General features: G+C 38.1%; 12 protein-coding genes across 14 annotated transcripts; 5 read left to right on the top strand and 7 right to left on the bottom strand.

Moving 5' to 3' along the window:
- Positions 1–133: 133 nt before the first annotated feature.
- Positions 134–1796, bottom strand: Gasu_11950 (uncharacterized protein). The gene is made up of 2 exons (XM_005707982.1): positions 629–1796; positions 134–577 (listed from the first exon to the last, which is right to left on the bottom strand). The coding sequence occupies exons 1-2, from the start codon at positions 1772–1774 to the stop codon at positions 338–340; spliced, it is 1386 nt and encodes a 461-aa protein (XP_005708039.1). The 5' UTR covers positions 1775–1796; the 3' UTR covers positions 134–337.
- A 320-nt stretch (positions 1797–2116) lies between these two features.
- Gasu_11940 (uncharacterized protein) lies at positions 2117–4207 on the top strand. The gene is made up of 3 exons (XM_005707981.1): positions 2117–2316; positions 2373–2498; positions 2567–4207. Exons 1-3 carry the CDS (start codon positions 2210–2212, stop codon positions 4164–4166), a joined length of 1833 nt encoding a protein of 610 aa, XP_005708038.1. The 5' UTR covers positions 2117–2209; the 3' UTR covers positions 4167–4207.
- A 9-nt stretch (positions 4208–4216) lies between these two features.
- Gasu_11930 (ATP-dependent RNA helicase) lies at positions 4217–6701 on the top strand. Its single transcript, XM_005707980.1, has one exon. The coding sequence runs from the start codon at positions 4336–4338 to the stop codon at positions 6208–6210; it is 1875 nt and encodes a 624-aa protein (XP_005708037.1). The 5' UTR covers positions 4217–4335; the 3' UTR covers positions 6211–6701.
- A 4-nt stretch (positions 6702–6705) lies between these two features.
- Positions 6706–8416, bottom strand: Gasu_11920 (PRP4 pre-mRNA processing factor 4-like protein). The gene has a single exon (XM_005707979.1). The coding sequence runs from the start codon at positions 8396–8398 to the stop codon at positions 6836–6838; it is 1563 nt and encodes a 520-aa protein (XP_005708036.1). The 5' UTR covers positions 8399–8416; the 3' UTR covers positions 6706–6835.
- A 148-nt stretch (positions 8417–8564) lies between these two features.
- Positions 8565–10036, bottom strand: Gasu_11910 (28S ribosomal protein S29-related (mitochondria)). Its single transcript, XM_005707978.1, has 2 exons — positions 9647–10036; positions 8565–9599 (listed from the first exon to the last, which is right to left on the bottom strand). The coding sequence occupies exons 1-2, from the start codon at positions 10013–10015 to the stop codon at positions 8697–8699; spliced, it is 1272 nt and encodes a 423-aa protein (XP_005708035.1). The 5' UTR covers positions 10016–10036; the 3' UTR covers positions 8565–8696.
- Positions 10037–10046: 10 nt separating this feature from the next.
- Gasu_11900 (RabGAP/TBC protein) lies at positions 10047–11129 on the top strand. The gene is made up of 3 exons (XM_005707977.1): positions 10047–10668; positions 10718–10806; positions 10858–11129. The coding sequence occupies exons 1-3, from the start codon at positions 10092–10094 to the stop codon at positions 11089–11091; spliced, it is 900 nt and encodes a 299-aa protein (XP_005708034.1). The 5' UTR covers positions 10047–10091; the 3' UTR covers positions 11092–11129.
- Positions 11130–11141: 12 nt separating this feature from the next.
- Gasu_11890 (solute carrier, DMT family) lies at positions 11142–14426 on the bottom strand. Its single transcript, XM_005707976.1, has 5 exons — positions 13145–14426; positions 13026–13099; positions 12533–12938; positions 12380–12477; positions 11142–12327 (listed from the first exon to the last, which is right to left on the bottom strand). Exons 1-5 carry the CDS (start codon positions 14415–14417, stop codon positions 11317–11319), a joined length of 2862 nt encoding a protein of 953 aa, XP_005708033.1. The 5' UTR covers positions 14418–14426; the 3' UTR covers positions 11142–11316.
- A 490-nt stretch (positions 14427–14916) lies between these two features.
- Gasu_11880 (uncharacterized protein) lies at positions 14917–15341 on the top strand. The gene is made up of 2 exons (XM_005707975.1): positions 14917–15148; positions 15201–15341. Exons 1-2 carry the CDS (start codon positions 14973–14975, stop codon positions 15277–15279), a joined length of 255 nt encoding a protein of 84 aa, XP_005708032.1. The 5' UTR covers positions 14917–14972; the 3' UTR covers positions 15280–15341.
- Positions 15342–15967: 626 nt separating this feature from the next.
- Positions 15968–17446, bottom strand: Gasu_11870 (diphosphomevalonate decarboxylase). 2 transcript variants are annotated; one of them, XM_005707974.1, is made up of 4 exons: positions 17215–17446; positions 16967–17163; positions 16628–16914; positions 15968–16576 (listed from the first exon to the last, which is right to left on the bottom strand). In XM_005707974.1, the coding sequence occupies exons 1-4, from the start codon at positions 17421–17423 to the stop codon at positions 16085–16087; spliced, it is 1185 nt and encodes a 394-aa protein (XP_005708031.1). In that variant the 5' UTR covers positions 17424–17446; the 3' UTR covers positions 15968–16084. The 2 variants fall into 2 exon arrangements, with proteins under 2 accessions (XP_005708031.1, XP_005708030.1); XM_005707973.1 differs by having other exon boundaries at positions 15968–16914.
- A 421-nt stretch (positions 17447–17867) lies between these two features.
- Gasu_11860 (queuine tR-ribosyltransferase, putative) lies at positions 17868–19416 on the bottom strand. 2 transcript variants are annotated; one of them, XM_005707972.1, is made up of 4 exons: positions 19229–19416; positions 19018–19177; positions 18749–18962; positions 17868–18697 (listed from the first exon to the last, which is right to left on the bottom strand). In XM_005707972.1, the coding sequence occupies exons 1-4, from the start codon at positions 19400–19402 to the stop codon at positions 18097–18099; spliced, it is 1149 nt and encodes a 382-aa protein (XP_005708029.1). In that variant the 5' UTR covers positions 19403–19416; the 3' UTR covers positions 17868–18096. The 2 variants fall into 2 exon arrangements, with proteins under 2 accessions (XP_005708029.1, XP_005708028.1); XM_005707971.1 differs by having other exon boundaries at positions 17868–18962.
- A 9-nt stretch (positions 19417–19425) lies between these two features.
- Gasu_11850 (endonuclease) lies at positions 19426–20086 on the bottom strand. The gene is made up of 4 exons (XM_005707970.1): positions 19992–20086; positions 19812–19934; positions 19702–19770; positions 19426–19634 (listed from the first exon to the last, which is right to left on the bottom strand). Exons 1-4 carry the CDS (start codon positions 20064–20066, stop codon positions 19461–19463), a joined length of 441 nt encoding a protein of 146 aa, XP_005708027.1. The 5' UTR covers positions 20067–20086; the 3' UTR covers positions 19426–19460.
- Positions 20087–20106: 20 nt separating this feature from the next.
- Gasu_11840 (uncharacterized protein) lies at positions 20107–21771 on the top strand. The gene is made up of 5 exons (XM_005707969.1): positions 20107–20279; positions 20330–20607; positions 20663–21049; positions 21096–21416; positions 21470–21771. Exons 1-5 carry the CDS (start codon positions 20153–20155, stop codon positions 21677–21679), a joined length of 1323 nt encoding a protein of 440 aa, XP_005708026.1. The 5' UTR covers positions 20107–20152; the 3' UTR covers positions 21680–21771.
- Positions 21772–21776: the final 5 nt, after the last annotated feature.

Raw genomic sequence — 21776 nt, 5'->3', positions numbered from 1 at the left:
CATGGAATAGGAAATGCCATCGTTCCAACAACTTTACAATAGAGGATGTGGAATCTCAACCTTTGCGTTTTCATTTCCTATATATATATATATATATATATATATATGCAACACTGATTTCCAGAAACAACAGAAACTCGTTTTCAATTTTATCCATTCATACAACAACTATATTTCCTTTCATATATATATATATATATAACCAAAAAAAAAGAGAGAGAGAGAGAGAGAGAACGTCCACACGACAACATTCTCTATCATCAAACGTACACATATAGACATGAATAAATATCTTATCGAAAATGGTTTCTTTGCATATCAACTTGTTCCAACTAAACTATTCCATTTCTTCAATATTTTCTTCCAATACTGAATGAACAATTACTTCTTTGGATGCTGCTTCATAATATTCCCTTGACTCCACATCAACGACTCGAAAACCGGATAAGAAATGAGCACCAGGTTCCAATGCTATGAGTTGCATGTCCAATTTGCAACTCTGATTCGGTTGTAAAGTTTCCAACAGACGCCCAGATACTCCAATGGGAACAATAGATCCCACTTTGTCTCTTCTTACCTTTTGTATATAGATTAATCAACTTTTAAAAAAAACTACCATTTCTATTACCTGAAAATAAAACTTTTTGGATTGCGATGTACGATTAACAACTTTCATAGTAGCAACAAAAGGACATTCAACGACGATCTTTGAAGGAACTCCAACGACTTCTATAGTCACCATAGAAACCTGACTCATCTTAGGCTCCTCTACAGTAAGTGCGGGATCCAATACGACACGGTCTCCACCAAAACGAGTAAAACTGGCATATATGCTTCCAAGAACATTCTTCGCTCGTGAAGAGGACTTTCTACGAAGAGGATCCTCTATCGCACTATACACCAAATAAGTAAAAGTTTGACAGTCTCCCGGGTTCAAAATAAGCGATTCATTTGTTCGCTCTTCTCCACCAACTGAAGGTATGTTCAAATCTTTTACTATTATCGAAGGATTCTGATCCTCTTTAGAGCCTCTTTCACAGCCAATGTTATCTGAAAGTAAAAAATGAACCTCATGTAAATAAACTGGCAGTTGACAAACATTGTATATAAAACAGTCCACGATATAAACACTTGAAGGATGCAATGAAGCAAAAAACTCCCAATCTGTTTCTTCTTCTACCAAACGGATATCATAGATAAAGTTCAAACAGAGATGGACAGTAAAACGGTAAGACTGAGATATCGTATGTTCTTGACCATCCACATCTGTGTAAAACGCAAAACACTGCAAAGCATAATTTCCCACAACTTTTGCAACAAACTGCAAGTTGTATTCCAGAGAAGCTTGAGTTGTAAATATATTATTTGGAGAAGATTGGGTATCCAACAGACAGTAGCTTCCCTCTGATGTCTGTAAACGTACAAGAACACTCACGAAACCGAGATCTGAGCTCGACGCGTTGAGCAATACCAAAGTCAAGTGAACCGATTCTCCACGATAGATGTTAAAGTTGCTTGTATGTGATACATTTGAAGTTATTCCAAAACAGCTATCTTCAGCGGTCCGAGGCGAACTTTCGCGTGTGGTTACTTCAAAATCTTTTTCATAGCTTGACTTACGGTCAACTTGTTCATAAAACAATGGACGAATAAAAGGTATTGGAGCATGAAATGTCGGCTTGGGGCGTTCCGTTTTGATAATACGAAACAACAACTTGGGAGTACCGGAAAGGCTAGTGTTTTGACTGGGAGGAGAAGATCTCGCTTCACTCATGTTGGACAAGATGGCAAAACCAATTGGAAAGATGGAGTTGTTCTTATAATTGTTGTTGCTGTAAAAAGGATTTTCGTTCTATAGCAACGAATCTCAAATGTTTTAAGTAAAACCGAATAGTACAAAACAAACTTATCCATTTGAATATCGAGTCATTTCTAAAGTCGAACGTTGGCTTTAATGTCATTTGAAAGTTGCATATAACAAAGACTGATAAATAAATTCACCAAGCAACATTTCATATTTCAATAGAAATGGTAAGTTGAAAAGCAAAGGCTTCAACTCCATTTCTTACTAAACAACTTGGAAAGTAGTTCGATCGTCTGTAAAAATATCTGATAATGTCATCCTTTTGGGAATCACAATAAAATTGTCGAGGCTTGAATGCTGCCCTGTTTGCTGCCATCAACTGTAAATATATACCAATAGTCTAAAATGCAGCAAGTTCCCAGGCACGAAGCAAAACGAACTGGTGATTGGGTGCTTACTGGAACACCTTTTGACGAGGACCAGGTACCACCAAAGCAGTCCCAGTCTCAAAAGTATAGCAAGCTCACTCTTTCCTAAATACGCTTAGCTGAACTTGTTTATTTTCAAGGATAGCGCCAACCCTCGAATTCTTTCAGCAAGTGAGAGATGAGAATGGTCGTCAAAGGTTACATGGAGCTTTCAAAGGAGGTTTCTCAGCAGGCTATTTCAACTCTGTAGGCTCCAAGGAAGGATGGTATGGATAGCCACTTATCTATCAAACCCGTCATCACTGATATAAAATTTTTTGTCAACGTATTATAGGACTCCTTCTTCTTTTTATTCTTCTCGAACGAAACGAGCCAGACAAGAACCTAGAAATCGACTAGAAGGACTCATCGATGAAGAGGACGTTGAAGACGATGATCCAATATTTTCTATTGGTGGATTTCCGTTAGATGTAAAGCCTTATTTTGGTTGTTTGGGAAATCACGAAAGCCACAGAGCTTCTAGACAATCCAAGAAAGGAGCCTTTGAAGGAGCTTCTTCTCAACTCTTTTCTGAAGATATTTTGCAAGTTTCACCAGAAAGTTTCTCGCTAGGATTTCAGATGTTAAGAAAGTTAGGTTGGAGAGATACTCGTGTAATAGGAGAAGAAGGAAACGTGAAAAATGCACCGGTTGTGAAGGTATATGGTCCTGAATTGCCTTTGAAAAGTCATCAGGTGTCTTGGCGAGTAGATTCGTTACGTAGCGAAGATGATATTTCAGGAATAGGATACAACACAGAGAATATATTAGATTGGAAGGGACCAAAACGCGAAACGACTCAAGGGTTGCTGTACCAAACACAGTCAATCAGTTATCTAGAAGAAGATGATGACGAATATGATGTATTCGACAACCAGCAGGAAGATTATTTACAAAGTATACAAGACGCCGTCGAAAAACGAGCAAAGCTGTCTAAAAAAGGAGCAGATGATTTCAAGGAAGTAGATAAACCATCAAGCAATGATGCCTTCTTGGCAGGTAAACTTCAATTTCATATGGCTAATGAACAAAAGAAGAGAAAAGTTTATTCGGCTCCGACAGTTCCCGAAATGTATGATTTTCGTTTCTGTCCAGATAAGGACAAGTATGCCTACAATACAAGCACATGTGGTATTCAGACTACAAAGCGTTTACTTTCAAGCGTCAAAAATGCAGCAGATCGTCGCATTCTCCTTGGAGAGTCACTTATAAGTGTAAGTGGACCAAAAAAGAAAGTTGATCTGACAGATACCGGTGAACAACAACTGGTGGATAATTCCAAAGGACCTACAACGGGGTTGTCTAAGGAGATTCTGGACAAACTGAATAAGTCGATGACAGAAAGGTTTACCAGCTCAAGTGAAGATAATAATAACAGGGCATCTCAAGAGACTCATTCCAAAGTTTTGGAAGATACAAGGAAATCTCAAGGACTTCCCGTGGGTCAATCGAAGCGCGAGATACGATTCTGGCAACCTTCAAGGTTGCTTTGCAAGCGTTTCAACGTTCCTCAACCTACTGTCACAGGGGAAACATCCAAACGAACAACAAGTCGTATATATTCTGAACTTCCGGTTTTCGAAACCGAAAAATCCGTCGACCAAAAGACGGAAGATAAGTCGCAAAGAGATGATATAAAGGCCGACACTATGGATGAAGAGAAAGAAGAAACAAGCTTGATAAATAGCGAATTTCTACGACTTCGGTCTGAGCGACCCAGCACAGAGTTGTTTCGAGCTATATTTGATGAAGATAGTGAAGAGGAAGAGTTTGTGGAAACAAACGAGCTCCCCGAAGATTCCTTGCTCTATGTTCGACCCAAATCTCAAGACAAGAAAACAGCTGTCAACAACTCGAAAGCTATTCAGAGACCAAGAGCAGTTGACTATTTTTAAGGAATGACAACACTTAATTGTATAAATGAAACATTCAATAACTTTTATACATTTGTGTCGACATTGTGTGGCAATCCATTTGTTGGCGCGCAATTACATCGAAATGATGACCGGCGCCTTTCGTCGGGATTAAAATTTTTTCACTTGGCTACAGAAATTCTTGTTGATTATGACGCAGGATGCTTATGGTACTCGAAATAATTCAGCAAATGAGTCTACTAGAAAATATATTCCACCACACTTAAGAAGAGAGAGACGTATTGGAGAAGAGGACAAATATGACAGACTATCTTTTCCTAAGAGCAACTTCACCAGTGGTTCTGGTCGGAACTTTGGACGTGAAAGCTTTCGTGACGAGTCGAGAAGCAGAACCTTTACAGACAGGAGAACGGAAGGCCGCCCTATGAAGCGTTTTCCCTCCAAAGAAAACGGTTACAGAAGTGGTTTTGGTGAACGCGGGGAGCCAAACCGCAGGCAATTCTTCAACAGAAACAACAGAGAATGGAAAGACTTTACTGGAAAGGAGCGGTTTTATGCAGACCCTTTCAAGGGTAACGAAAATAATCATTTTCAAGATGAAGATATTGAACCAGGCACGACAACTGGTATAAATTTCGATCATTATGATGATATTCCAGTAGAAATATCGGGTAGTGACTGTCCTGACGAAGTTCTTAGCTTTGATGAAAGCAATTTACACTCGAGAATTTTGACAAACGTGAAGCTGTCAAATTATTTAAAGCCAACTCCGGTGCAAAAGAACGCTATTCCTGTTATTTTGAATGGCAGAGATATGATGGCTTGTGCTCAAACAGGCTCTGGAAAGACTGCTGCTTTTCTTCTTCCTACAATTCACAATATGTTGAAAATGGGAGGACCAGCACCCGTACCTGAAAAACCCCTTGATAGGGGTTACAGTAAAATTCAATTTCCGACTACTCTTGTCCTAGCTCCTACGAGAGAACTGGCTATGCAAATCTATCAAGAAGCAAGAAAATTTTGTTACTGTACTGGAATTATTCCTTGTGTGATTTATGGAGGTATTAATATCCGTATACAGTTCGAATCTGTTGCAAAGGGTTGCGATATTCTTGTTGCTACGCCTGGAAGACTTGTGGATATGATAGAAAGGGGCAAAATTTCTTTGATGAATATTAAATTTTTGATACTTGATGAAGCTGATCGCATGCTTGATATGGGCTTTGAGCCACAAATACGTCAAATAGTTGAACGCACAGATATGCCAACAACAGGAGAAAGACAAACATTGATGTTTTCTGCAACATTTCCTAAAGAAATTCAACGCTTAGCGAGTGATTTTCTATATGATTATATATTTTTAGCAGTTGGTCGTGTTGGTTCAACTACAGACTTTATTCTTCAAAGATTAGAAAGAGTAGAAGAACATGAAAAGAGAGATTTTCTTTTGAATTTGATTGATACTGTTTCGGGTCTCACATTGATATTTATGCAAACGAAAAGAGGCGCTGACGAGTTGGAATATTTTCTAACCAGGAAAGGTTATCCTGCCATTTCTATTCACGGAGATCGTTCCCAGGTAGAACGAGAAGAAGCTTTGCATTCTTTTCGTACGGGAAGGACACCGATACTCGTTGCAACGGATGTTGCAGCTCGAGGCCTTGATATTCCTAACGTCACGCATGTTGTCAATTTTGATATGCCAACCGATGTAGATGATTATGTTCATCGTATTGGTCGTACTGGTCGAGCTGGAAATTCCGGTTTAGCGACTGCATTTCTGAATGACAACAACATTGGTATTGCAAGGTCTTTAATTGATATTCTCATTGAGTCGGGACAAGAGGTTCCTATATGGTTGGAGGATATGGCAGAACGAGCACAGATGAACGCTCGACGAGGTGGTCGGGGACGGTTTGGTGGAAAAGACTTTCGACGAGAAAACAATTCTCGTGTGGAGCGCAAAACATTCAATTCTGGAAGGAGGAATGATAGTCATATGAATGACCATTACCGAAACTTTAACAACAGTGAAAGTGTGAACAAGGATAGTGCCTGGTTTTAATCTGGTTGTAGAGTGTCTTGTAATTCATTTGTTTGTGGCGTTGTCTTTCTTATGTCAGTTTGGAGACAATATACTTGTAGAGCACAAAATGCACACATGTTTATACAAAGGAGTGATCGATGTATTATCTCTTTTGAAAGTCTTTTTTTGATTCGGAGTTAGTTTCGACAAATGTATTTCTTTTGTGCTATGATATTTGTTTCCTTTTTGTGAAAAAGTGGTGTGGATGAATAAAAATCATTTGCATAACAATGCCTTTTTGGGATTCTCAAAGTGACAAGTTTCCTCTATTTTTACTATTCTTTATTGTGTTTATCATAACACTTCCTCTCTTTGTATTTTTCTATGTAAGGACTAATCACGTTCCTTTGTTCGGTATCAAAAATAGTGTCTACTCTTCTGCTTTATTGGCTGTTTTGACCCTCAACGCCCTCGTACTTGCATTCGTTTGGTTTGCACAAAGAGAAGCTAAAGGAGAGCCAGTCACAAAAAGGAAAGAATAGAAAATATACGGCCATTGCTAAAAGCTGCTTCTTCGTGAGAGGTGCCTCTTTCTATGCTGACAATCCACACAACTAGTGAAGACAGGAAATAGTATTCAATATGTTCATCCAGGTAAACTTGGTCAATGAGATATCTCCATTCTCTCATCCTCCATCCCGTTGAGCAACAAGGGAGCTTCCTCTCCTTCTTCCTTCTCTTGTGCCCAATTCTCGACACCCCAGAGCTTCCAAGTACGGTCAAAACAACAGCTTGCAATATATTGACCATCGCTTGTAGAATTGCAGCACATCACCTTATCTTCGTGATCTATTAATGCCTTTATCAATACCCATCCCTGTGTACTCCATAACTTGCAACTGTTATCGAATGAACTGGATAACAAAAAGTGACCATTTTTATGGAATTCTACATGTGATACTAACGCAGAATGTGCAGGTATTGTATACACACATCGCTTCTTCCTAATATCCCATATTCGAATAGAGTGGTCTTCACTACCCGTTGCAAAATGATATCCATCTGGAGAGCAATCGACCGTTAAAATGGGCTTACCATGACCTAGAAAAGATGCAATACTTCTTCCCGTACGAAGATCCCACAATCGGGCACCACAGTCAGCACCTGCAGATATAGCAAGAGAACCATCCACTTGAAATGATACTTTGTATAGAGGTTTAGAATGACCTTCTTGGACTAAAAGTTCTTTCCTAGTTTCCACATCCCACAGTCTCCAAGTATGATCAAACGAGGCTGTCGCTAAATATTTGCCGAGTGGATGATACTCAACACTAGTCACTCTTGCAGAATGTCCACGAAGAACAGTTGTTTTAGTCAGAGAGTAGTTATCACAGTCAATGGACCAAAGACGAACGTTGTTATCTGCAGAAGCACTTGCCAAAAGATAGGAAGAAGAAACATGGGGTGAAAAAGCTATCGAAGATACACGTTCCGAATGTCCTCGTAAAACTCCTACTTCATTGCAATCAGAAACGTTCCATAACCGAATGACACCGCTCCAAGAACAAGTTGCTAATATTTGATGGGTTGGTGCAAATCGAATACCTGTAAGAGGACGTTCGTCTCCAAACTGACTAGAAAGAACGCTCATAAATTGTGCGGACTTTATAAACTCTTTTCGCTTCTCTTGCCAAGAATGGGCCAAAGAAAAGTCTTCGTCGTCCATATCATTCCTTTGTTCTGAAAAGGCTTTCAGAGCACGGACTCTTCTCTTTTCTTGCGATACCCTTTCTCGAGCACATTTCAAGGAATGCAAACAGATTTCCTTTCTCGCTGCCCTTAATCGAGCCGTTCCTTCTGTATAAAATGTTTCTGTCTGTTTATCATCTCCCAACTTGGGACCTTCCGGAATCACTTGCGTTTCGTCGGACTCTTTCTCTGCTTTTTCCAATTCAAGGGCTAATATAAGCCTTAGTCGTTCTCTTCTATCATAAGCGTCCTCTCCAAATAGTGTTACTGGTACTTGTCGCTTTCGAAGTTCTTTCCTAACTTGGACGTCATCAGTCGGTAACAGAATACCACGAGCTTCTCGTTTTCTTTCAAATTCTTCCAACACTTTTCTATGCTGTTCTAAAGTGGACTCTGCTGCCCTATCTATATAACCTATTTCTGAACCGTCCTCATATTCATCTTCCATTCTCTTAGTCGTTGAACCAAATTCATTCATCACAATTTGAAATTGGATTGTAAATACTTGTCAACAGGGATATATTTGTGTATTTCTTCATTTTCAATAGGTGATGGGAAGAAGAGTTCTCCTTCCCTGTCGTAAATACATTGCTCATAATGTCCCATGGAACTGCATAGAAACAACCTTTTGCAAGTTGCATAAGACTTTCTACGAATGATTTATCTTTTAAAAAGATCAACAAGTCGATGACTGTTATAGCTCATATTCGAAAGATATCGATATATTATTTATGACGATTGTTTACAAAGAGAGAAAGAGAGAGAGAAAGGAATCTTCACAATGTCCAACAAAGACGATGCAACTTGTCCATTTCACCTCCACTTTTCAAATAGGCTCGAATATACTCCGACTCCGAGTGTTGTTGAATAAATTCGGATTGCTCATACAAAGCAAGAAACTGTTTGACTTCATCCAACTGAAAGGGTTCCACATACACTCGATAGGGCTCCAATGCTTTCATTTGCTCTTCACCTGTTTGATCATTGCGTTGTTCCAATGTCAAAGGGAAATGGGAACATTGTGCAATCAACTTCCGTCTTATCTTATAAGGCATCAAAGAACGACAAGTTGCAGCCAACACCAAACCATTGGCAAGTGACTGACCCAACTTTTCAAAGTCTAATAAAGGCCACATCATTCGAAACGCAGAAGCATGAAATCTCCTTCTCACTTGATCTCGAAAAGGGGATAGTCCATATACAAAATTATATTCATCTAATATCAACGCAACGGGATATTCGGTTACCTGTTTGAGTTGTTCCACAAGGCCTAAATAGACATCGGTTATAACTCTTCCTGCCGTCTTTTCATCCTCCAACTTCATATGATGTTGATATTGTTTGATTCCTGATTGCAACCATTCAGCTAAATTGTTTCCATTTTCTACTGAATCATCATTCGAAGGCAATCTCAAAGGTATTTTGGATAATTGAGTAATATGTGCTTTCAACATATTCTGTACTGCCTTGAAAGCTTCCACCGGACGATCCACGTGAAGACAGTCTACCCAAGGATCGGTCTTCTCTGTTCCGGGCTGGGACAATATAAGAGAAGATGATGCGTTCAAAATATCAAATAGACGAGGCATATACATAACCAACCAGTCATTCCGACGACACCAGTGCACAGCTCTTAGCAACGTGGTGCTCTTCCCTACCCCTGGTCTACCATCTAACAACTGCTTCTCATTCTAGCCCATTCCAAAGTATCCCAAGGAATACTTACCAGTCCTACTTTCTTTTTTGCCAATGAATCTCCTTTTGAAAGATTTTCCTCTTGAGCAAGTTTCAAATAGTTGATGACGTGGAGATCAGAAGGACGAGTCATCAAGAAAAAGTTCTCTTTCAAGTCGTGATACCGTATATCAACCAATCTTGGCAAGTCTTCTGGAATCAACTTCAAGTCCAAAAAACCCGCGTTTTGTTCTGCGACTCTTTTCTTTTCATCCAAAAGAGGCAACTTTAACTTGCCTCGAGAGGATGTGCTTGTCGTAGGAACGTTGCTGCATAGTGTTCTTCTTCTCCATTCTTGTAGACTAACGAAAGGTGATGGTTTCCAATTTTTAGTAACCACTTTCATAACCCTAGTCGCCATATCGTTAAATAAGAATAAGAAGAATCCTTATTCACAATGATCCATCATCGCCATTCTCATTTTGGAAACGACGATCATGATGACTAGTCCGTTGGATAAGATTGCTTCTTATCTTTGTTCTCATCAACCTTTTGCTTTACAAAAGAGAGTCGTTGAACTTGTTCATTTGTTACAACAGGATCCCAATCGCATCTCTTCCTACATAATACTGTATGGAATACCTGAAGTTGCTGGTTTACGTGCTCTAGTATGGAGTTGTTGCATTCGACATTGGTTGGCTTTCCATCGGACGGACTCTTACTGGGATGGGGTTGCCCTATATTGTCGATATCCAACAGAACAGTTGTGGAAGGATGATAGTTGCTCCGAAACCGTGGACCATCCCCTTAACCCTTCTCAAGACAGTATATGGCAACAATACTTTTCCGATCAACGTTTGATGGATAGAATTCGTATGGATACTAGTCGAACGCATCCCGATTGGCATCTTTTCCGCCAACGAGAGCCTTCTATGATTCGTATGTTGTTTCTTTTTGCCAAACAACATCCAGAATTGGGTTATATTCAAGGAATGAATGAATTGGTTGCACCTTTTGTGTATGTATATTTATGGGATGGTAGTTTGGTTTGGGATGAGAAAGAAGGAGAAGCAGGTAAGTGGATGAATAGATAGAAAAAGAGAGCACTCAAGTTGAGGATTAGAAGCTTTTATAGCGTTTGATAGTTTCTTTTGTTCTTTTGTAGCGTCATTGTATCAGAATATTTCCTATTTACAAGAAGCATTGGTTCAAGTAAGCCTTGTATGTGACAACTAGAATGATATATTGATAGGAGATGGATAGGCAGAACTTCTTTTGAAGCAATGGGATTCTCTTTTATGGCAACATTTGAAACGGCATCAAGTTGATTGGTCCTTATTTGCTAGAAGATGGTTACAGTTGTGTCTTTGTAGAGAGTTTGAGTTACCTGAGTTGTTAAAGATATGGGATGTTTTATTAAGTATTCCTAATCATTCATCATTACGTTGGACGTGGTTGATAAGGTTTATCGTAGTGATGGTTCTCCATTGTAAGTAAGTACAAAGTATCCAATGGATAAAGAGAGAGAGTTATATATATATATATGATATGTATGTGAATCATTTATGATGTATATGATAGGTCATTGTTGTTATCTTGTTCATCTTTTCAACAATGTATTTCCATATTGCAACATTATAGTACATCCTGTCATATGAATGAGTCAAAAGTATTTCAATTGATTCATGAAACCCACCAAAGAATGCAACGAGAGAACCCACTTTATGAGGGTTGACAACATTGTTGATGATTGGATTGATCGATATATAAAATATCACAAAGAGTACATTCCATTCCATTTCTTCCCATCATACCAATGGTTTGAGCCCAAACATAGTTTTCCAAAGTATCAAAGTCTTTTGATAGTTTTTCTATCCAATCAGCCATATTCTTTGCATCGATGGTGGATACTTTATACAACTCACTCCATCTATACAACAACTTCCATGGAATCATGGACATTGAAGAAAAAGGGTCACTTCTTCCCATAGACTTCCATTTCCATTCCCAATTGATTCGTTGTAAAGGAAATATATAAACTGTATAATCCCGAATAGGTGAGTGTGATTGTTGGTTTTCTATATCAACCCAACGAAAACTAGGATTTCCAGGTACTCTTCTTCTACTAGAAAGTCCTGAATGTATCAACAATGTGGATATCACTTGAAGGGAATGGTCCTTTTGGGTCATCACTCGAAGTTCATCGTTCGTATGGTCTCCATACAACTGAATAGATAGCATATCCTTCCTGATAGAATATTCTCTCATCAAAGATACAAACCAATCCACAAATACAGGACACCAATTATATTCTTCACTGGATTTCCAACCCGGTGGAATATGAGAAACTAGAATGACTTTCTTTCCTATGGCATTGAATAACTCTTTGCGCAACCAAATTTGTTGCTGTTGTACTGAATACAACGATGACATAGACTCACAGATCTCATCATCTATTCCTACTCGTTCCGATGAATCATTCCTTCCTATGGATAATAACCCACTCGACCAAAAACGAGGTGTAAACCATAGAGAATTGTAAACGATGACTCGCAATTCATCATTCATCATGTGATAACTATGACAACCTAAAGTTTGAAAGGAATAACTAGTGTTTTGAAAATAGAGTTGTTCTAATTGGCCCAATTGTTGGATAACATAACGTTCCATATCATCTATATTCCTAAAGCGATCATCATCGTCACTATATGGAATAAAAATATCATGATTGCCCTAATCACAATCCATATATTCATTATATGAATATAATGAATATGCAACTTACAACGACAGGTATCCAACAAGTATTTGGAAAATAATATCGATACAAGTCCAACCAACGAAGAATGGTCTCTTTGTGCAACTTGTGAGGTACTTCATGAGCTAGTATTGGGATTGGAAACTCCACTCGATGTGCAAACCAATTATTCCAACTTACCTACCAAATCTCCAGTAAATAATATAAAGGCAGGGAAGGAACAAACTTTCTTCATAGCTTGCAACATGGACTCTACTAGAAAAATGGAGGAATCACATCCCAATCTTCCAAAAGGATAAGCCAATTCGGAGGAATTGTGGATAGTTTCCCAAACAGGACGCAAGTTATGTTGGTCACTAACAGAAAGATGGAGTGAAGGACGACGGCAACTCCAACCTTGTTCCAAACTCCAAGTAGGTTGATATAGAGGATCCATATGAATATCAGATATATGAAAAAATCCTTCAAGGTTTCTAGATTTCTTGAAACGAGAAAGAATAGGATAAGATAGTTGTCTTGTTACAACGACGCCGACCCAACTCAATACAATCACAACCAACAACCAAAACAGCAAAGACTCAAGACTCTACACATAATGAACAAGTATAACAAGGAGAAAACCAAAATCCATTCTATTATTAACTATATCCAGTATTGACCTTTTCCTACTTACCCACAAACGTTGAGAGTGGTGCACAATCAAGTGTTGTTCGACTTCTCTATTCCATCGAGTCCATCTCATGATTTCTCTCTTTTATTATCCAAATGGTTTCTTAGCAGATACAAGTGTACCTCCTAAAATGAATAAGCCACCCAACCAATCACTCGATTGAAGACTTTCATGTAACAACAAAAATGAAAACATGCAAGCCCATAAAGGTTGGGTTGCATAAATCATGGCAGCGTCACTTGAAGAAACTTGTTCTTGTCCAAACGTTTGTAATAAAGTACTTACACCAGATATCATCACACCAGTCCATAATATGACGGAAACAAATATCCACTTGTCATCGGTATGTAAAAAACTTTGCATCGACTCGAAACTGGTCATGAACCAAGTATGCAATGGAGTATCATGATGTTGGTTGGATTGAACATTGTCCCACAACAACCAAATCATCGACAACAACGCTTGCATGCTCACTTTGACACTCGCTAATGAAATAGATGAATAGAGACGAGCATAGTAACCCAACCTAATTACATAGACTGAGAAGAATGCAGCAGCTAATATTTCTAAGCCATCTCCCAAAAAGGAGATACGGTTAGAAGATGAATAGGATTTACTCGAGGAAAGAATTGCTACTCCTATAATGGATATAATAGAAGCAAAACGATCGCTTCGACTGGATACGTATCCTAACCAGCCAGAAATAATGGGTACAAATAGAGTTTGAAGTTGTACTAAAAATGATGCTCTTGAAGCAGATGTCGTTTCTAAACCAACCACTTGAGAAACATTGCCTAAAAAGACCCATATACCAAGTTCCATTCCAGCCAAGAGCCATGAATAGGAAGCTTTAAATGAAGAACCAACGGACTTGCCACGAGAAATATCCATTGACTCTTCTTTGTTTCGAATAAAGGAATGAATAAGAATGGGAAGATATAGCGAGGAAGAGAGCAATAACCGAAGTGTATTAAATAAAGCTGAATCCGGAGCATGTGGAAGATCAAATAGAATACGTACACTAGGACTAAAGGTTCCATGAAGGATTGCAACCAAAAAGAGGATCCACCGTCTGTCCACTCCTTGAAAAAAACTGACCACTGGATTATTCCACAGCTGTGACTGCTTGGTGTATTTGAAAAGTGTCGGCTTATTGTTTTTTTTGGGACCCATTTTAGGAACCAAAACTTGAACGGCATTTGATTTCTGATACAATCCTATACGTCTCTTTAAATATATTAGATCTGTGATCCAAAAGTTTAAAGTTGAGGAAAATATTTTTCGGTTGAGAGAAAAGAAAGACAATGGTTTACATAGCCACTTGCTAGAATAAATAACAAAAACCATGATGATAAGACCAAACAACTTTTCGATTGTGGTCAAGTTGAATCCCATTGGTATGAAATTCGTTTCACTTTTTCAACTGCACAAAACATACTTTGTTCATTTTGGAAAAGAAGATTAGGCTAGATAAGACTACGTCTACAGATTCACTAAGGAAGTGTTTGTATATATCGAACGTAACTTGTGTGTCTTTGATTTGAAAAGCAATCGTATTTGGATCCATTGTAGTTTAGTATGAGCAATTGAACTACAATCCAAAACTTGAAGAAGACTGTTTTCCTTTCATATAAGAACTTTTGAAAACGATTGTCCTTGTCTCTATTTGAAAAACATTATTCTTCTCTTAATGGACTCCAGTTTCCTATCCTGTCGTAGAAATTTGTATTATCTCTGATAGTTCATTGCTCCTCCCATGATACGTATTGGCATTTTTGTTAGTACTTATCAAGACTGTTTATTATCTTCAACGTCTTGGCACAAAATATAAAACCTTAAACCGTCGATATGGTTTCATGGAGACTTGAACTCATGATATGCTGTGTCTTCAACAAAATGACATTATGTTTTTTTTTGGATTTTTGGGGATCTATTGGAATTTTTGAAAAAATGAGAAGAGAAGGAGAAATACATGAAAGCCTTGATAGTGTATTCCCTCGAGTGTCTCCTTTGGTACAAAGTTTCTTGAAAACGGAAGAGTTGTTCCAGAATATTGTCGAAAAATCAAGACAAGTTGACTACACTGTTCAGTCTACTATAGAATTGGCAGAGTTCACAGTATTATCGTGCGTATCGTCCACTCATTGTTCTTTCTTTCTCTTATACACTTTCAATTAGGTTGCATTCCGCTCGTGATACAGTTGTACAAGGTTTTTCATCCCAAGGTAGTTCATCCCATGGACCAGAGTCTGCTTAAAGTTATGAAGGAAATAAAACAAAAGACTTTGAAAAATTTCAAAAAAAAACATCATCTTTTTTTAGGAGGGAATTCTGCACCCTCCGGTAATAGAACCGTTGAGTCGGGCACTCAAGCAGCGAATCATTGACAATAATCAATCTATCACGTCATGAACCTATATCATCCGGTGCCTTTGCAAGATACTTGAAAAGAATATTAATCTGTAAAAAAATTCTTAGTCAATTAGTTAACTTCGGATTGAAGACAAACAAAAACGCATCAAATACGCTGCAAATAGAGCAAAAAATAAGACAAAAAATAAAATATAGATATTCATTTTAAGGATTATTCAAAAGTAACTATATTAACACAACGAAAAAAAAACTTAAATGAGCTGGTGCCAATTTCAAAAAAAAATTATCAGGGTGCATAATAACTATAGGAATCTCATTCAATTTTGATGCAGTCTCAGTATTATTCAGATTGTGGTACACAATTTTTTATTCATGAAAAATCTCAAAAACTAGGTCGATTGGATAAAAAATTAAAAAAAATACTGTAATTTCAAAATTATTTTATATTTTAACTGCAATTATTCAAATCACAGAAAATTTGAGCATTTCTTGTTTTCAGTCATTTTAAATAATTCAAAACAATCAAATATAAGAGAGAGTTCGTCTCATTAACCAAATTGCTAAGATTTGGAATTTTTCTAAAACTTTTTATATTTGTTGGAGAAATTAATTTTTCCTTTTTACAATTCTGTCGTAAATGAAATCAAGAATTGAAATTGTTTCTTTAATATAATCATTTTAGACTGGCTCTAACAAATAAACTTTGGCTTTCCTTCTTTTGTAGCCAGGGACTCCTCATGATCTATAGATCGCGTAATGACTCGGGGTCCTTCTCCAATTTTTGTAACAATAGATCGAATAATGCGATCACTTTGAGAATTCTCAAAAACGGAACGTGTCACACCTTCTCGTGTTACTGGAAAAAAGCCAAATTTCTGATGTAAGGAATTCATTAACTTTTCCAAATTCTCCTCTCGCGTCAATAGCACTGCGTTAGGTCCGGCATCGAACGTGTACGCTACGGTTATGTCATTATTGTCGGCATTGTAATCATGCACAAATTGAATAATCTCTTTTGAAACCTCGTTGAGATAAAAAATTGGAGGGAAAGTATCCAAGCAACAAGCGTGAAACTGATTGCTTTCTTGCATAGTTACTGTTGCTAGTGTTGGAAAATCCGCCTTTTCAATAGCATCTCTCATACGAGAGAGTTGCATGGATACAACTTCCTTTGCACGAAACTTTTCTTTGATGAGTCGAATGATGAGAAAGATGTTACGGTCACCACCAACCTTTAGCAAGTCACTTGTTTGTACGGACGTTTGCATTCCAGCGGTGCTACTCGTTTTCTTTTGTTGTTCATTTACTATCAATATAATAACTCGAAGACTCTTCCATTTATCTCCTGTGGCAATCTGTCTCGCTATACTATCTGATCCATCCAAGGCAGTGCCACTTTCCCATAAGACGAATCCTCCAAGCAAACTTCTACAAGCACTTCCGGAGCCTTGCCTAGCAATGGTTGTTAGTTCACCTGGAAAGGTCTCTTTGAATTGCAACAACTGTGCTATCGAATAAACTAAGATACTCCTTCAGTCTTCCCATAGAGCAAGGATATCCTTTGTAATTACCAAAACAAGCTAAACCAGAGGCACTTGAAGCCAAACCTGCAGCGGTAGGAAAATTATTCTCTGATATAATGTGCAATCGATAGTTTTTCCACTCCTCTTTTGCAATCATGAGTTTTCCGTCACGCCATAGGTCATCCGCTCCTTGACGCAATTTTCTGATACAAGTCTGCATTCGTTTATTATTGATATCGTGTTCTCTTTCGATGATAAATATGTGCTATCAAAATTCCCAATCCTGCAAAACTTACTTTCCGTTGAGCCACAGACGATCTCTATCGAACTGTTTCGACGCAACTACTGTAGTCTTTGTTCGCAGATCAGCAACATCCAAAGTAATACTGAGAGAAGGATTTAACGGCAAAATTTTATCTTCTTCTCTTTTTCCCCAATACTTTATCAAAGCTATATTCACTGGTGCTGTACATGTCACCGTAAGCGGATCATCAACACTCATCATCTTCTGTCCCCCTCCACAGCAGAGAAAGAGAAAACCATATTGTTGTTGTTGTTTTCATGAACTTAAAGTGTACTCTTTCTAGTTATGTAGATCCATTTTCTGGTCTTCCAAATAACAATAATTCCACAAACTTTACAAGTCACAAGAGAGTTTTACTATTTTGTTACTTGTTTTGTTTGGTTTTCCTTTTATGTGCCATTGCACTTTGTAGCTTCCGTACCGTTTGTCTCCGTTATGGGAAGAGTTGGTTGTCTACCTACCATTTGGGTTTTCACGCAGTTGCTTATGGTTTCGTGTGTTTATTATTGTTTGCTATTCTTTCTCACGTTCGATCAAACCGTTGTCGTTGGTGGCAAGTAGCTACCTTTTCTATACTAGTAACAACCATCATAGGTATAACTTGGAGTTTCAAATTGATGTATGTATATATATATATATATACATTATTCTATGGATAGGTTTATTGGTTGAAGTGCTTCAAAGTCACTTTGGTAGACAGTTATCTCTACTCGACGCCGTTATGAATGGTGTAGGAGCTTGTTGCAGTATGTTGATAGTATTTTGGTTCCATCTGTTCAGTCATCGCAACTATGTGAACAGCTACTTTCCCAACTGATTATCATTCTATTGTAGGCTATTCGCAACTGTATAAAATCTCGGCTATGTCTCATGATTATGAATAGTTGACTCTTCTGTTGGCCAAGAATTGTTTTTGAAAGGATAAGAATGTCTTTGTTTCTATAGCTCGTTGTAGTTGATGAAAAAACTCCATATATTGGGTAGTATTGTGTACCATCAATAAGGTCATTGCCAACATTTCATGAACATTCAGGAGATGGTTCAAATAAGCTCGAGAATATTGTCTACAAACTGGACAAGAACAATGCAAGGATAAGGGATTCTTATCCTTTCGGTATTGTATATTCCACAAGTTGTTCTTGTGAGGCAAATCCAAAGCATAACCATGAATCGATAACGTATAAGGATAGGAAGAGATAAAGCAATCGATTCCACAAGCTACCAACCCTATTACTTGTTCCAATGAAGTGGAGCCGTTCATTACACGAGGTGATGAAGTTGGCAATTGAGAAATAGAAATATGGGCCAGTCTTTGTTGTTCCACTAGTTTGATGCGAGATTGTAAGGCGTCAATGTAGAATCCTCCAATTCCTGTTAGTTGCGATATCGTTTTTGCATGTTGCTTTCTTTGTTCTATATCCATTCCACCTTGAACAACTCCAATGGCTATGGAATGATCAAAGGATGAATGATGACTAGAATCGTGCACATTATTCCTATCATGAAAATGGAATGATGATACGAACCTCCATTGTTTGATAAAATTGCTTTGTAATACAGTCGATTGTTCGCTATAATCACGTATCGTACGACTGGAATCCGAGCTGCAGTCGTCATAACTTGTCACGCAAGGACATTCCGCCATATGACAATCGGCGGTGTGTACCAAATCCAAGTATTCGCTTTCTGAAAAAGTAATACAACTCCCTCGTTGATAACACTTCAACTGTTGTCTTTTGGCTATTCAACAAGGGATTGGAATTTTCACCAACATACACAACGGATGGAATCTTACCGGAATAAGTTACTTTTTCTAGCTCTTGTTGAGAGATAAAGGACAAGTACAAAGGATGAGGTTGTAGTTGACAGTATTCTTGAATACCCGAACCAAACTCTTTCAATACTTGAGAACCTTTGAGTTTGCTGTTGGAGTTGAAATATAGAAAGTCGCAAGTCTATAGAGGAAAAGAGAAACTTGGGAAGGCGAAAGCCAAAGTATTACTTACATCCAACTCTAAACATAAAGAAGGAAGCTCGGACAATAAATCGTTGGTCACGTGAGGCAAGGAACCACGACAAGTGACTAACAAACAATGAGGTGTCTTACACTCAACTTTATACGACGACTTGTAAAAACTGAAGAGTCCTGTTCTAGCATTGGTTTCAGTGTCTTGATCCATCGGATCCCATTTCATATTGTCCTTTAAAAACAATGCCACTTCCACAGCGCAAAATGGACTAATTACTTGTCGATGCTTTATACACTTCAAAAAAACTCTTACAACGACACCGAAAGTGATCTCTTTGAACATTTCCATATACCGCCATCTCGATGAGATCCAGCTCCCGTTCAGAAAAAGTGATCTCACAACTGAATGACTCAAGTTGTTCTGCTGTCAATTGACGATCAGCCTATCTTGTAGTAAATATTCGCATTCATGAGAACAGAAATATTCGTTGCAATAAGCGCTATACCAACTTTTAAACGATTGATTCTAGTCTGCAATATTTGACAGTTTTCAACAGTAGAAGCTCCACCTTGAGAATACTGCAATTGTTAGTATTGGAGGGATAAATGAGACTACATACGGGAATGACGTGATCATACTCGTGGCAAAGACAACCTTCACAAGAAGTTAATCTTTTGCACACTGGATTACGAAATGCGTCTAAACGCCAACGATCAGGATCTCTACCAGGAACAGGAGTAGCCTTCACATATTATTTTCAATTGAAATAAAAAACATAAATAGCAACATATCAACCAACCTTTTCCCAACAAGCAGCCTTCACTCGGTTACTAAAAATACGGTCGTTGGTGAAGTGATCCGATGGTTTGCCCATTTGTCTTTTGTACACAAGTTGGTCTTGTGGTGACCTAGAAAAATATTATTGAAGTGGGATCTTTTGTCAAACAACTTACATAAAATATGTCAGCTTCAGAAGAAAAGGAAGATAAGACGCGAAGTTTAGAAACCAGTCAATTTAAAGAATTATTGGCAGAGCGTATAACGACCTTGGAAAGTAGCCAAGACACTGAAGAGGATAAGAGAATAGGTAAGAAATAACTGTTGAAAGTATGGCCGTTGTTTCAGTAACCCGTACAGAAAACAAATATAAGACAGCTGTCAAAGAAGGCAAAGCATTGGCTGAGTCAACAGACAGTACACCCGAGTCCAAACTGAAGTCTCTTTTGTGGAAATATATAAATAAGTGTACAGAATGTAAAAACTTGGAGTATGACGTCTGTAGGGAGAGACAAAAGAGCATCGTTTTGGAAAGAGAATTGGAGGATATTTGTTTCGAGATGAAGAAATTGAGAGCTGCAAAACAGAAATTGGAAACCCTCAGTAGAGAATTGAATAAACAAAACAAAACACTAGCAGTAAGTTGCCACTGATTGCGTTGGCTGCCACTTAAATGTTGTTGCGTATTATTAGGAGGAAAGCGAACGACGCCTCAAGGAAGAAAAGGAAAGACAGGCGGAGATAGTAAAAAAGTTCAACGAAGCCATGGAAGAAATCAACTCGAAAATTGAATATCACTCAACAAAAGAGGCGGAAATGTACAAGCAAAAGTTGGAAGAAAAGATAGAGGCCTTTCATGTTTTGCAGGAAAAATATGACCTTCGAGAAGAACACTTTGCTACTCAACTTGGAATGAAAGAGCTGGAAGCAGAATTAGCAAAGGCCAAGTTGAGAGAAGCAACGGAGGAGTTTGAGAGGAAAAAAGAAGAAAATAATTCACAAATGAGAGAATTCTTCTTAGTTGTAGATACGTTACAGTCAAAACTTGCGGAATATGATAAGAAATGTTCGCAATTCGAGGTATGAGATTGAAAGTGGTTCGATTGCAGTAACTTATGTATGTCAGGAAGCTTTGGAACAGAGCTCGTCTGTTTTTAAGAAATATGAAGACACCATCGACAAGTTATCCAAAACTGCATTTAGTTTACAAGAGACCAATGGGGACCTGAAGAAGCAGAATGAAGAAGCGGGTTCGCAGCTTGCTACTCTCACATCAGAATTAGAAGCGGCTAAAAAGAATGAACAAAAGGCAAAGGAAAAATGTGAATGCCTAGAAAAGCTTTGCAGGAGCTTAAGTGCAGAAAGAAGCTCCCTTCAGAAGCGAATCGATGAGATATGTACCGTTTGGTCAGTTGTTGAAAATCAAATTTCAGGTTTGAAAACACAGGTAAGCTTCATGTGTGTTTTTGCAGAATTTAGTCTTTATGGCGACCGCTCTAGGTAGAAGAAGTAGGGAGTGGTAAAATATTAGAGTCTTTGCAGAAACTAAAGGATAAAGGAGAACTTCCTGAAGGAGAGTTTGTTGCTATGTTTGAGGAATTTAGACGTTTGAACTTTCAGGAACGGTTTAAACTGTTTTCGAAGCTTTCATTGGGTGTGGATCAAAGAAACTCCAAATGTGAGAGTAAACCATCGAAAAGTAGCAAGTAGTTGACAAAGGTCTCGTTGGACACTTGAAAACGATATATAAATACATACATACAATTTATAGATATTTATATCTCAAGACAAGTCTTCAACGATGTAT

The sequence above is a fragment of the Galdieria sulphuraria genome, assembly GCF_000341285.1.
Source record: "Galdieria sulphuraria unplaced genomic scaffold scaf_7, whole genome shotgun sequence".
In the NCBI taxonomy this organism is placed as follows: domain Eukaryota; phylum Rhodophyta; class Bangiophyceae; order Galdieriales; family Galdieriaceae; genus Galdieria; species Galdieria sulphuraria.
This window is presented reverse-complemented; position numbering and strand designations above follow the sequence as displayed.

What these genes read in the sequence shown, in the direction of transcription:
- Gasu_11890 (XM_005707976.1), bottom strand. Translation starts at nt 14,417, where the DNA reads ATGGGATTCAACTTGACCACAATCGAAAAGTTGTTTGGTCTTATCATC. An exon ending in TGGCTTATTCATTTTAGGAG is followed by an intron (nt 13,100 to 13,144) that starts GTACACTTGTAT and finishes AATAAAAGAGAG; the next exon opens with AAATCATGAGATGGACTCGA. An exon ending in ATTTACTGGAGATTTGGTAG is followed by an intron (nt 12,478 to 12,532) that starts GTAAGTTGGAAT and finishes TCCCAATACTAG; the next exon opens with CTCATGAAGTACCTCACAAG.
- Gasu_11940 (XM_005707981.1), top strand. Translation starts at nt 2,210, where the DNA reads ATGCAGCAAGTTCCCAGGCACGAAGCAAAACGAACTGGTGATTGGGTG. An exon ending in AAGCAGTCCCAGTCTCAAAA is followed by an intron (nt 2,317 to 2,372) that starts GTATAGCAAGCT and finishes TTTATTTTCAAG; the next exon opens with GATAGCGCCAACCCTCGAAT. An exon ending in GTAGGCTCCAAGGAAGGATG is followed by an intron (nt 2,499 to 2,566) that starts GTATGGATAGCC and finishes AACGTATTATAG; the next exon opens with GACTCCTTCTTCTTTTTATT.
- Gasu_11930 (XM_005707980.1), top strand. Translation starts at nt 4,336, where the DNA reads ATGACGCAGGATGCTTATGGTACTCGAAATAATTCAGCAAATGAGTCT.
- Gasu_11900 (XM_005707977.1), top strand. Translation starts at nt 10,092, where the DNA reads ATGATGACTAGTCCGTTGGATAAGATTGCTTCTTATCTTTGTTCTCAT. An exon ending in TGAGAAAGAAGGAGAAGCAG is followed by an intron (nt 10,669 to 10,717) that starts GTAAGTGGATGA and finishes GTTGAGGATTAG; the next exon opens with AAGCTTTTATAGCGTTTGAT. An exon ending in TACAAGAAGCATTGGTTCAA is followed by an intron (nt 10,807 to 10,857) that starts GTAAGCCTTGTA and finishes GGAGATGGATAG; the next exon opens with GCAGAACTTCTTTTGAAGCA.
- Gasu_11870 (XM_005707973.1), bottom strand. Translation starts at nt 17,423, where the DNA reads ATGATGAGTGTTGATGATCCGCTTACGGTGACATGTACAGCACCAGTG. An exon ending in CGTCTGTGGCTCAACGGAAA is followed by an intron (nt 17,164 to 17,214) that starts GTAAGTTTTGCA and finishes TATCATCGAAAG; the next exon opens with AGAACACGATATCAATAATA. An exon ending in CTCTGGTTTAGCTTGTTTTG is followed by an intron (nt 16,915 to 16,966) that starts GTAATTACAAAG and finishes GGAGTATCTTAG; the next exon opens with TTTATTCGATAGCACAGTTG.
- Gasu_11850 (XM_005707970.1), bottom strand. Translation starts at nt 20,066, where the DNA reads ATGGGCAAACCATCGGATCACTTCACCAACGACCGTATTTTTAGTAAC. An exon ending in AGTATGATCACGTCATTCCC is followed by an intron (nt 19,771 to 19,811) that starts GTATGTAGTCTC and finishes TAACAATTGCAG; the next exon opens with TATTCTCAAGGTGGAGCTTC. An exon ending in CTAGAATCAATCGTTTAAAA is followed by an intron (nt 19,635 to 19,701) that starts GTTGGTATAGCG and finishes ACTACAAGATAG; the next exon opens with GCTGATCGTCAATTGACAGC.
- Gasu_11910 (XM_005707978.1), bottom strand. Translation starts at nt 10,015, where the DNA reads ATGGCGACTAGGGTTATGAAAGTGGTTACTAAAAATTGGAAACCATCA. An exon ending in CAAAAAAGAAAGTAGGACTG is followed by an intron (nt 9,600 to 9,646) that starts GTAAGTATTCCT and finishes AATGAGAAGCAG; the next exon opens with TTGTTAGATGGTAGACCAGG.
- Gasu_11920 (XM_005707979.1), bottom strand. Translation starts at nt 8,398, where the DNA reads ATGAATGAATTTGGTTCAACGACTAAGAGAATGGAAGATGAATATGAG.
- Gasu_11860 (XM_005707971.1), bottom strand. Translation starts at nt 19,402, where the DNA reads ATGGATCAAGACACTGAAACCAATGCTAGAACAGGACTCTTCAGTTTT. An exon ending in CTTTATGTTTAGAGTTGGAT is followed by an intron (nt 19,178 to 19,228) that starts GTAAGTAATACT and finishes TTTCCTCTATAG; the next exon opens with ACTTGCGACTTTCTATATTT. An exon ending in AGAAAAAGTAACTTATTCCG is followed by an intron (nt 18,963 to 19,017) that starts GTAAGATTCCAT and finishes CTTGTTGAATAG; the next exon opens with CCAAAAGACAACAGTTGAAG.
- Gasu_11950 (XM_005707982.1), bottom strand. Translation starts at nt 1,774, where the DNA reads ATGAGTGAAGCGAGATCTTCTCCTCCCAGTCAAAACACTAGCCTTTCC. An exon ending in CCAAAAAGTTTTATTTTCAG is followed by an intron (nt 578 to 628) that starts GTAATAGAAATG and finishes TATATACAAAAG; the next exon opens with GTAAGAAGAGACAAAGTGGG.
- Gasu_11880 (XM_005707975.1), top strand. Translation starts at nt 14,973, where the DNA reads ATGAGAAGAGAAGGAGAAATACATGAAAGCCTTGATAGTGTATTCCCT. An exon ending in GCAGAGTTCACAGTATTATC is followed by an intron (nt 15,149 to 15,200) that starts GTGCGTATCGTC and finishes ACTTTCAATTAG; the next exon opens with GTTGCATTCCGCTCGTGATA.
- Gasu_11840 (XM_005707969.1), top strand. Translation starts at nt 20,153, where the DNA reads ATGTCAGCTTCAGAAGAAAAGGAAGATAAGACGCGAAGTTTAGAAACC. An exon ending in TGAAGAGGATAAGAGAATAG is followed by an intron (nt 20,280 to 20,329) that starts GTAAGAAATAAC and finishes TAACCCGTACAG; the next exon opens with AAAACAAATATAAGACAGCT. An exon ending in AGAAATGTTCGCAATTCGAG is followed by an intron (nt 21,050 to 21,095) that starts GTATGAGATTGA and finishes TATGTATGTCAG; the next exon opens with GAAGCTTTGGAACAGAGCTC.